At 53.6% G+C, this 12121-nt stretch overlaps 1 protein-coding gene across 1 annotated transcript in view; it reads right to left on the bottom strand.

Annotated features, from left to right (window-relative positions):
- KCNK12 (potassium two pore domain channel subfamily K member 12) overlaps positions 1-11325 on the bottom strand; it is a 51194-nt gene extending 39869 nt beyond the window's left edge. Inside the window, exon 1 of the mRNA XM_082358258.1 lies at positions 9684-11325. Within this exon, the coding sequence (XP_082214384.1) occupies positions 9684-10074 (391 nt within the window). The 5' untranslated portion in view covers positions 10075-11325. The remainder of the gene's footprint in view (positions 1-9683) is intronic.
- Positions 11326-12121: the final 796 nt, after the last annotated feature.

Below are 12121 nucleotides of genomic sequence, written 5' to 3'. Positions count from 1 at the left end.
ACTGCTGCTATCCCAAGTGCAAGGCTGAGGGCCCTCGGCTCATGAGGTCCTTTCTCTGGGCAAGAGCTTGGTGCAATTGGCCCCCAAAGTTCCCATCAACGGCTCCCAGAGTTGTAGTGAGCTCTGCGTGAAGCACCATGCTTTGCCTGCCTGCAGCCTCCCTCAAAAAGGGAGCAGGGTTGTGTAGGATGGAAAGCTCAGTGTAGCCATTGGGGCTACAAGGAGCACAGCACAGCCAAATCCAAATCCCTAAACTGTGCTTGAGCCCTTGCTGACACCACCTCATATTCACCTCTTCTGCCCCCACCCCGCAGCAGACCCCAGACTGGGCTGTGACTCTTCTCCCTCTGTGGTCGTGCATGGCTCAGGGGCAGCAGAAAGGATGCTATACAGTCAGGAGCCCTGAATCCTCTATCCTGCCATTGCCTCCTTGCTGTGTGAACCCAGGCAAATCGCTTAACCTCTCTGAGCCTGTCTCTTCGTCTGTGAAGTGGGATAATAGCATCCTCTTTGCTGTCCTAGGGTTTGGGGGAGTTTCCTGAGTAAACATGGGTAAAAACACAGTAGACGGGCAAGCACGACGTGTGTGTGTGTGTGTATGTGTGTGGGGGGGTGACAATCAATGAGACCAGCGATGTTTCGGTTACCCTCTTGCTCCCCGGAACAAAGGCCCTGGCTGCTGCCACGGTGGAGTCTGGAGAGGGAACATGCTGGCAGGCCCTGCAGCCTCCCCTGTCCTGCCCTAGGACAGGGGATGCTTTTTCTACCCATCAGGGGAGCTGAGTAGCCCCAGGATGAAGGGTACAGAGTAAGGTTTGGGCCTGGGGACCTGGAGCAGCACCCTGGCTCCCACCCAAAATGGGGCTGTTCACCTCAGTGCCATCCTGCAGCCTCCTCCACCCGCAATCCCAACACCAGAGTCGCCTCAGAGAAGCGTAGCGAGGCCTGGCCTCAGCCCCATCTGGCCTCTCTGCTGGTCTCAGCTCCACGACCTCCCCCTAAGCCCAAGCACTGCCAAGAGGCCTCAGCCCACTAAACCAGGATGGTGGGCAGGGGTGTGGCTCCCCAGGGCTCTGCTCTGGGGGCGAGAAGCAGAGACGTACCAGGGGACAATGGTCTAAACCACCGCTCAGTCACTTGTTCAGTTATTCACCAAACAGCTTCTTTAAAGAGATCAAAGAGCACACACATGAGGAATTATTAAGACATCCTAGGGCTTCCCTGGTGGTGCAGCGGTTAAGAATCCGCCTGCCAATGCAGGGGACACGGGTTCGATCCCTGGTCCAGGAAGATCCCACATGCTGCAGAGCAACTAAGCCCGTGCGCCACAACTACTGAGCCCACGTGCCACAACTACTTAAGCCTGCGTGCCTAGAGCCCGTGCTCCACAACAAGAGAAGCCACCTCAGTGAGAAGCCCACGCACCGCAACAAAGAGTAGCCCCCACTCACCACAGCTAGAGAAAGCCCGCGTGCAGCAACGAAGACCTAATGCAGCCAAAAATAAATGAATAAATAAATTTAATTTAAAAAATATTAAAAAAAAAAAGACATTCTAGTTGAGGAACCAAAGAAAATGCATTTTAAAAAGCACCCTCCCAGGCCAGTTATGTAACAGCGTAGGACAGCAACATGCCCCAGAGACAGCGGCCGATGAGAGGGTGGCAGATGCCACAGTGCAGGGGCGGCTGAGACCCAGAGGGCTGTACGCAGAGTGGTGGGTCGGCGATGAACTGGGCCTCGGTTTCCCCCCGTGCAGGCTGGCAGCCCAGGGCTCACCCACGAGGCTTGCCCAGTTGAGGAGCTGATGCCGCACACGTGGATTAGCTCATTCAGCCCTCGTAGGTGCCCGTGGGGGAGGGAGGATGGTTGTCCTCACTTTACAGAGGAGGGAACTGAGGTAAGAAGAGGCACATCCTCTCACTGGGAGCACATGGCTTGTCAGTGGCGGAATTGGGACTGGGACCCAGTCTGCAGAGTTGGTGCCTTTAGCCTGCACTAAACTGCACCAGAGGATGTGAGCGAATAGCCTTCCCAGATATGAGAACATCAGAGCTGGAAGGGACCCAAGTGACCCCGGCACTCCCTGCTTTTAGGAATGAAGACACTGAGGCCCTGCGTGGTGACGTGTCCTGTCCACAGCCGTGCGGCCAGTGAGGGGCAGAGCGGGTCCAAGCTGCCAGTTCCTGACTCACTGCTGCTTCTCTCTTCCCGTGCTATGCCCAGTGCAGTCTGGGAACCCAGAATATGGGCGTCACTGGGAGCTAATGAGGAATGCAGTCTCAGGTCCCACCCAGACCTACTGAACAGAAAGTGCTCTTGCACTTTGACAAGAGCCTGGTGATTTGCATGCACTTTACTGATGGAGAAGCACTGCTCTGTGCTACCCTGCCTTCCTGGTCGGCAATATCTGTTACTGTGAGAATAATGACATTGTATCCAGACACTGTAAGACTTCAAATTACAAGATACTGGAAGCTCCATCCTGGAGTCACCTGGGATCTGGGGGAAGTGACAGAGTGGGTCCCCCAGAGCTTAATCCTTCACAGGGTCCTGCACACCCGTCCTGCTAGTGAGCTTAGTCCTGAGCTGGGCTTGCTCAAGCCCAGGGAGGAGGTGACACTCACAGATGGTCCAGAGCATCCTTACCAGAGCCACTGGCTGCTACGGTCCCCCAAGAATTAGAGCTGGCGGTTGGCTAGGGAATGGCCTGGTTTAGGACAGAACTTCCTGGGGCCAGAGCCTGACAGCCGTGGTGGCAGCCAAGAGCTGGCTTGGGGTGAGCCAAGGGGCTTCGGTTCTCTCTCACTCTCTACCAGCACCTCTCCTGTACTGTCTCAGTCCCATGCAAAGTCCTTTGTCCTCAGAGCCTCAAGACCCTATGCCTCCCCAAACTTCACCTCGTAGAAACCCTGCCACTGACCCCAGGTGAGATCAGAGCCTGAGACTGCCCAGCGCGCCCACCTCAGCCCCACATTCTGGTTGGCTGGCTGGCAGCCCCTGGCCAAGCCCTGGATCCTGGGAAGGTCAGTGGAGCTGGGCAGAAGCAAGGGGAGGGCTAGGAGACTAGGGAAGACCCCGGGCTGGGGCTGCGCACAGGAACACAATGGCTTTTTGCTCCATCTCACCTCCTCTGAATCTGAGGTCACCACGCAAGGGCACGGAGAGTCCCTCTGTAGCTGACGGGGGTGGCGGCACTGAGCTCCACCTTCTAACACAGACCTGAGGCTCCACCACAACCTGCAGATGGAGCAGGAGCTTCTTCCTGGAGGACCCCTCCAAGGCACTCGACTTACTTTGCTGCGCCTCAGATGCCCTACCCCCCTCCCTCCAAGCTCTTCCCCTTTGTCTCTGATGTACTGTTTAACTTTCACCCCTTCTGGGAAGACTGGTATCTGCTCAGGAAGAGCCATGGCGGGATCTGGTTCTGTACTTGTCCCATCATTTGGGGTGTGTGTGTGTGTGTGGGTGTGTGTGGGTGTGTGAGAGAGAGAGACAGACAGACAGACAGACAGAGAGCTCTTCAGCAGTATTCAGGAAACTTTTCCAAGGCGGCATGAGAGCTCAAGGACCTCAGAGTCCACATAGGTAGGTCCTGGGTCAGCACCAGCTCTCAGCAAATGCCCCTCTGACTTGCTGTGCAACCTTGAACAACCTCTCTCCTTCTCTGAACCTATGTAAAATGAGGAACAAGGCTAACTTAACCCTCTTCAGGTTGGTCTTGGAGGAGCACCAGGGCTCCTCAGAGAAGCTTTCATGGCGTCTAAGGGGAGGTCTGATGGGTGTGGCTCCAGCTCCCCTGTTTTCTGTAATAGGCTGCTTGTTGGCTTTTGTTGACAAAATGGTATAAATGCCTGGGGAAAGTTCTGGAAGATTTTTATGGTGCTTTCCAGCTGGAATACTCTAGAGGTAGGTGTCTGCTCCATGTGGCACAATTCTGGGCCAGTCCAGGCTGGGGTCCTTGGGCACAGTCAGGACCAAAGGGAAGAACCCTCTCCCTCAACTGGCTAGGCCCAGGAGTGGTGGCAGACATCCCTGGGAAAGCAGGGGACAGGAAGGAAGAAGGTCCAGGTACCCCTTCTCTGTCTTTGATGGCCGGGCAGCTGCTCCTGTTTTCCTTCCTGCCCTTCTCCACCCATCCAAAATTTCCCAGAGGAAGTGGCTCTCATTAAAGCAAGGGAGGCTGAAGATGCTTTAGTCACTGACTTGTTCAGTGGTCAGCTCAGCCCCTGGGAGTGAGTGCAATCCTGGAGAAAACCAAGTGAATCTGTGGCCTGTTTCCATGGGGCAATTTGCTGGGTAACTGTCCAGTCTCTTCTAGGCTTTGTAGAGGTTGTAGGCTCAGCTCAGGAGAGATGAGACAGTCCTTCACTCCAAAGGGACTGGCCCCAAGAGCCATGAAGATGGTAGTGTGCCCTAACTATCAATTTCACTGCTGGGAATTCAACTGAAGGAGATATTGCGTAAAGAAAAGGCCATCATAAAGATGATCACTGTGGCATTACTCACAACAGCCCCCAAATTGGGAACCACACCCAGCTACACAGCAATAGGGGTAGTAAATTATAGAACATCAGTTAGATAGAGTATTATGCACCCATTAAAATTAGTATGCGGAAACATGGAAACAACACTGATAAAAAAATGTTACCAAAAGCAGCTCAGCACTTGTCAAGTAGTTCCCTTTCTTTTTCCTACAAAAGGTGACAAAGAACTGCAGGGGAACTTGCAAAAATGAAAACAATTATGTTAGGGCAGAGTATTATGAGTTATTATAATTATTGACTATTTACAATGTGCTGGGTTCAGTGCTGGGTGCTGAGGACGGAGCAGTGAATTAGAATGTATTTCCTTGCTCTCCATCTACAGCTTCAAATCTAATGATGGATTTTTTCCCCTAAATGTCCTTCAAAGTTGTCATAGCATCATCTTCCAATAAAAAATAGCTGATGAGAGAAATAAGCGAGGAAAGGTACTCCTCTCCTTCTGGGTAATGTATTTCATTCCCAGCATCAGAGCCGCCTCCAGCTGGATTACATACATGTCAGAAGAAAACCGAATGTAAATGTGGTAGTGACATTTCGGACTCATAATGTCTTAGTTTCCTTTGAAGCAAAAACATTTTAAAAACTCCATGTTAAAAAAGAAGTAAAAAGTTAGGACTTGTTACTAATCTTGCAGTTGAATAATTAAGTATGCCTAATTCTGAAAGTAGCAAGCTAAATTATGCAGTGCCAAAAGTGAAATCTCTTATACCTACACCATCCCGGCTACAGCGGCATGGTTTTAGCTTTATAGCTAAAATATGCTGCCAGAAAACCTAATAAAAGGAAGCAAAAATATTTCTGTTTATATCAAGCTGCCATTTGAGAGAGACTTTTAAATATGTTCTTCCCTATGTGTAAATCTGACAGCAGTTGCATAATTAAAACCCCAGTGGAGAGTTTCCTTTTAATCTTTTCAAAGTAAACCAATAAAACATCCTTTAGGATGTGAAATGATGGATTAATACTCTTTGGATTGTTTGAATATCTTTGAGCTAGGGCCTGACTCCAAGAATACTATTTAGTACTAAAAGAACACCAGCCAGTGTCTTTCTCTTTAGGAGTTCATGTAATCATGCGAGATGCAGATAACAACATGCCAAAGGCGACACATGCATGGTTATGAGTTCTGCTTGTCTTGGATTTTGTTAAATGGAGGAATGAATAAATAGATGTATTTACATTAAAACATACTTGATTTCAACCCCCTGGGGATATGTCATATAGCATAGATGGCAGAAATAATAATTGCCCAGGATTTCAGTTCAGTGTAAGCAATCAATATGAATAATTTAGACCACAAAGTGGATTTTCATTTTGCTTAAGCTATTCAGACTGACTTTCTATTCAGCCTCAACTACCACTGAACAATCACTGGCAAATCTTCCCACTGGGTCTATGTTGTGTGGACAGCTGCAAATTACCTAGCTCCAGATATGGGCCTTGTTCAAGCCAAAAGTCAGGACAAATATTCTACCTCATCATGGTGTTTCATCTAACATGAGTACACACAACCACACCTGAATTTTTCTTCTGTGTCTCCCTCTAGCTGAAGGCCCATTCCTGCCCCTTCTTCCCCTCCCTTACACACACACACACACACACACACACACACACACACACGTGCAAAAGAAGGCAGAGAGAAAGTGGTTGCTGTCCTTGGACCAGAATTTACCCGAATGTCTCCTACTTGTTAGCATTTCTGTCTCTAACTTTCTTGGTACTGGCTCTTGCCTTCCCAGCTGTCTAAGACTTACCAGATGCTTCTAGTCTATCTGACCTCTAAGATGTGTCTGATCCTTCAAGTTTTCTCTGGACTTAATCAGCTGTTGGCCTGACCAACAGACCAGTCCTTTTGCTCAGCCCTGCTGTGGTGTCTGTCAGACACACACACAGATACACACACACACACACACACACACCCGTTATTAAATACTTCAGCCTCAAACAGGAATGTGCCCACCAATTATAGAAATGAAACTGGTAGAATAAACACTGCATAACTTGGATTCTGGACCCAGCTGAATACATAATTAACTGTGACCTGAGACACGTCCCTTAACACTCTGAGCCACACGGGATTGGACCAAAGGACCCCTCCTTGTTCCAATCATCATTAGTGAGGCTAGCCAAGATGTGGCGCCCATGAACACTGCAATCCAACTGCCCATGTTGGAATATGCTTCAACTTTTGTCTTGTAGAATAAGCTTTAACCTTTCAACATATTAGCACTTGGGGCCTGATACACACAATATATCACAATATATCATATTTATGGCATGAATGAAGAAAGGGTTTTCTATACTGAAGTCTAGATGAATCATTTAGTTGGGTCTCTACAATACAAGAAAATGTCCACACTGCTGCATGGACCATACACACTGTGATAGTCAAATAAAACTGAGTGCATGCTAATTTTCCTCTTCGCTGGATGAGGTGGCAGATAGAGAATACTGACTGCCCATTTTGGATTCAGCTTTGGCTCCCTGAGCTGCTGAATCCATAAAAGCACCAGTAATAATTGTCTCTGAAGACTCAGGGCATTTAAGGGAAAGGAACTACATAAAGAGAAGTGAAACTGACGTATGTAGGTCTTTACTTAAATCTCATCCAAGAGAAGCCTGAAATAAAAATCATGCTACTTCGGGATTCAGCAGAACTTATCTGACAGAAGTGACCAATTTGAACCACCGCCCCATACCACGTCAGCAGGTGGATAACTGCCAGAGACCCTGCTACTTGTGTGGCTCTCTTGGCACCGCTGCAAAGGGGCTAGTTCAATGCTGAGCTGTCCACTGGCTGGTTCTGGCCCTGAGTGCAGCTCTTCTCAGAGATAAATATCTCCCTGCAGCAGATTTTGGAAACAATGTGCTGGGTCATTTGTAACATAGCCACCAGCTTCAGCATAGCCTCCTACAATGCTTGCCTACATCCCAAAACACAAATCAAGAAAGAGAACATAGTTTCTTTCTGCTTGACTAAAGAACAGCCAATCCTGCTCGTAGATTAAAGGCTCGGGCTTGGAACAATTTACCAACACACTGACTTGATTTTGTGCAAAGAACTGAGAGAAGCTGTAGAAGCCATGGCTGGGCAGTGAATGAAGGCATTGATGGGAGCTCATCAGAAAGGCACAGAGACCACAGGTCACTGGAATGAGGCCCCATTTGGATAGACTCATGGCCTGTAGGGGAAGGGGACACTGCTACCACCTTTCCCTTAACCTGTGGGTTCCATTAGGAAGCCAAGGTCAGAGCGCACCGCTGGGAAAGAAGGGCTGTGGCTGCCCAGTATGTGCACAGGTTGCCTCTAGGTGAAAGCAAAAGGGTGTGTTTACAAGAGGAAGAGCATAAATCAATAATGAGCTATGAACACATGATGTCATCTTCCAGGACTAAGCATCTTTAGTACTTCTAAAGCACTTTAAAGAAAAAAAAAAAGAAAAAAAAAAACTCTAGTTGCTATAGCAACTTGATGCAGCTCTTAAAAGGGGATTTTTTTTAAGGGGGTCATTTTATATCTTCAATCACCATAACAACATGATATAGCTTTTAAATGGTATTTTTATCCAATTTGTGTGTACTTTGGACTTGGGCCACATTTGCCTTTTCTATTTAAAGTCATCAGATCAAACATGACACATGAAAATTCATTGAAAGGAAGCCCTTTCGTAGACTATACATATACACTCAGAGAGCCATCTCTAGCTGCTCATATTCTGCACATGGATGCAGTCTTTCTCTCTGCCTCCCAGCAGCCACCTACAATGGCTTACACTGGTCAGTTAGTCCAGTCCCCCGTCTCTAAGCTGGCATACCAATCCAGCCCAGAACCCACCCACAGAAGGCGTGCCGGTGCAATCCCTCACCTCTCAGCCCAGTGGATCCAGTCCCCTCCTCCAAAACTACCACCAGGGGCTAGTGCTTTGGGGTGACTAGAGACATGACCAGCCAAGTGCCTTCTTCCACCCTGGGACTGGAAGCAGGAGTAGATGAGACACAAAGTCTTGCCAAAGTGAAAATCTTGTATTTATTCTGCACTCTATACAGTAACGGGAAGAGGTCTGTTTCACGTGACACCCAGGGCCCAGGGAAAGGGGAGGGGATGGGGAAAGTGGGTGAGAGGAGAATAAAGAGAGGGGCAGGGTGGAGTGGGGAGCAGTGATGGCTCCACAATCTCTACAAGAGAGGCTCAGAGGAGGGGCGAAAGAAATAGGGGGGCTTCGAGGAACAGTTACACAGCATTTTTTGTACAGTGGCACAATCATGAACTATTTTACCAAAAATAAGAGGAAGGGATGATGGAAAGTACAGAGAAACTACCCCCTGCACCCAAGCTACCCCCTTGGTGCCACTATTGGTTGGAAAAGATAGCAAGGTAACAAAGAAGTGAGGTCAAGAAATTGGAGGGGAAGTTGGAAGTGGGGAGGGGGGGAGTAAGAGGAGAAAACCAGAACCAGAGCGGCCGAAGTCCTATTCTCCAAGTCTAATGGGGTGGTGTAGACTGTAAAGAAAAAAAAAAAAAAAGATGCGAAGGAGATCTAGGGATTCGTTTGGGGAAATGGTCGCCTTCCCCAGGGTAAAAGGGCTGGAGGACTCTGGGGGAAAACGCGTGTAAAAGAAGAAAGAAGAAGAGAAAGGAGATAACAACGCTGTGAGTGGAGAGAGGAAGGGCTTTCCAAATCACCTGGATGAGGAAACCGAGGACTAGGGGGCGTGAGAAATAAGAAGGAAGCAGCAGGCCCCTGATACATGTTCTCCCAAGTCCTTTTTTAGAAGCCAAAACTGAGGCACAAGCGGTTAGGTCACGCAGTTGGCAAGTGCTGGAGCGCGGGCGGCCCCCGGTCTGCCCAGCGCCCGGGTGAGGGTTCTCCCCGTTTGGCCTCTTTGCCAGGCAGTCACCGCTGGGTGCGCGCCAGAGATGGGCCTCTCAGGCCACCTCCCGCGCCGAAAGCCAGTAAAGAGAGAGACGGAGCAGGAGGAGGGGGACGGGTGGGGAGGAGAGGGCGAAATGAAAGTAGGCAACGGGGCCTCAGAAGGGAAGAGGGAGCCGAGGGACGCGGCTCGAGCCCCGAGCAGTGGAAAGGGCGGCAGGTGAAAGACGCGGAGAGGAAAGTCGCCCGCTGGGCGCGCCGCTCACCTATGGTCGACACCACGGTGCCCACGAAGTAGAAGGCGCCGGGAAAGTCCCAGCGCGGGCGCAGCGCGTCGGCTCGGACGCCGGCTGCCAGCGCGGCCTCGTAGTGCCGGAGGAAGGCGCGCAGCTCCGGCTCGGCCACTCCGTGCGCCGCGCTGAAGTTGCGCAGCGTGGCGCCCCAGCGCGCCCGCGCCTCCGCCTCGCCCGGGCTCTCGAGCGCCGAGAAGACTGTGGCGCCCGCCACCAGGTAGAGGCCGATGAGCGCCGCCAGCAGCACGAAGCGGCCCGTGTCCTCGTTGAGGTGCGAGCGGCGGCAGCAGCAGCAGCAGCAGGAGGGGCGCGGCAGGCGGCGGCGGCAGCGGCGGGGCGGGGGCCGGGGGCTGCGGGAGGACATGGTCCGGAGCTCAGCCCCGGGGCCGGGGCGGCGCTCGGGGCCCGGGCCGCGACATCCCCCCCGCGGGAGCAGAAACGTGAGGATGGTGACCAGGGGTCGGGGGCCGCCGCGGAGCCCCTCGCCGCCTCCTCCAGAGCCCGGACGGCGGGGCGCCTCCGCCTCCTCCTCGGCGCTCAGGCCGCACACGGGTCCCGCGGCCCTTCGGGCGCCGGAGCTGGGGCACTCCTCTCTGCGCCCCGACGCCTGGCCGGCTGCCGCGGCTCCTCACCCACCGCCCTCGGGCGCGGGGGTCTCAAGGTAGGCCCCTGCCGCCTTGTGGCCGGCGTCCACGGGGCCCCGGGCCTCATACTCCTCTCCAGACAGGCCGCGGGCTGCGGGCGGGGCGGGCTGTAGAGCCCGGGCGCCTAGGACAGGGACGGGAGAGCAGGGCACGAAGAGAGACCCCGGGCGCGTCCCATGAGACGTTCCCGGCTCAGTGGCTCCCCGGCGCAGGCTCCGTGGGCAGTCCAGCTCCCGCCCCCGGGCTTGAGCTGGCGGCGTCGGCTTCGGAGCCTCGGAACCGAGCTGAGTCCGGGTAAGCGCTCCCTTTCCAGCTCCAGCCGGAGAGCCGCCCGGCACGGAGAGGCGGAGTCACCGGCGCCCGGGGCGGGGTGTTGGGGGGTGGGGAGTAAGGAAGGGAGAGAAGGGGTGGGGAGCTGGGCTGCTGCGACGCCTCCCTGCCGTTCTGGCTGCATTAATGCGGGGCACCGAAGCAGGTGTCCGGACTGCGGTGCTGGCCACCACGCCGCCAGGGAACACCGTCCAGTCCCTGTCCCTCCCTGCGCTTCGGCCCCGGAATCCCTCCCTTCTGTCCAAGCTGCCGCCAAACTTTGCTCAACTTGATGTTGTCCTGCGGTCTCAGGTGCTGGAGGCCGAAAGACGCCAATGCCCTGACACCGGGCTCTCCAGCTCCAGTCCGAAGTTTAAGTTCCCTGTCGCTCGTGTCTTCTTCCTGCATCCATCCACAGCGCCAGGTCTCGGAGGGTTCCTTTGGGGAAAAGATCCCGCTTAGGAGCGGGGAAAGGGTCACTCGACTCGGGGCGACCGGAGAATGAGGGCGTCTCCTCCCCCTCCCGACCGAGCGGGCGGCCGGCGTCAGCACCGCGGACAGCGCATCGGTGCCGCAGCCGCCGGGCGGGCGGCGCTGGGGCTGCGGGGACCCGCGGCGCGGGACGAGCCGGTCACCCTGCTGTGCTGTGCTTCCCCAAACCCTCGGTTTCCCTTTCTACCTCCCTTGTGTCCCCTCAACCCCTAAGGCAGGTGCGGTCGCGGAAGCGGAGTGCTGACAGGGAGGGGACGCTGCGGAATAGAGACGGGGGTGGAGTCAAGAGCGAGTAGAGGACCAAGGGGCCACGGGAGGAGGAAGCGTTCAGGCCCACCGGCTGCTGGATCTCCCTTCGTCACCCCAACCCTCTGACCCTCCGGTCCAGGGCGAGGGACGCCGGATAAGAACCTGGCTGCGGCAGGGTGTGTAGAGGAGGTGCAGGGAGAGCCCACTAGCCGGCTCCCCCTAGGCCGGCGGCGGGAAGGCTGTGTTCTTGAGCGCTGAGCAGGGTGTGTGTGGGGGTACATCGTCGCCCCCTCCGTCGCATGGCAACAGGGAAACACGGCGGGGGGCTCGGCCCCAGCTCGGGAGCTTCTCCGCCCTCCGCGGGCCGCCTTTGCCGGGATCTCTAAGTTTTGTGTCGAGCAACGTCCTTGGTACAGACAGAAAACCGTCCTCTTCTGGCAGCCAGCCCCTTCTCTGTCCGTCCCGCTTCCACAGGAGGGGGGGGGGGGGCCTGATGATGATGAGACGATACAGATAACAGAAAATGAAGATAATTATGGAAGCTGTGCTTAGCTACCCTAGGTGGGTGAACCGTGACTAAATACAGAACTAGCCCCCCACCCCCAAATCTCGGGCGGTCTGGTCTCCACAGCAGAAAACACTCAAGCTAAGGCCGACCCAAAGTATTGGCATTGTCAGTCCCCTAAGCGTCAGGGGACTCAAAGTCGTTCCTGAGCA

The sequence above is a fragment of the Balaenoptera borealis genome, assembly GCF_965194805.1.
Source record: "Balaenoptera borealis genome assembly, chromosome: 15".
Classification (NCBI taxonomy): domain Eukaryota; kingdom Metazoa; phylum Chordata; class Mammalia; order Artiodactyla; family Balaenopteridae; genus Balaenoptera; species Balaenoptera borealis.
This window is presented reverse-complemented; position numbering and strand designations above follow the sequence as displayed.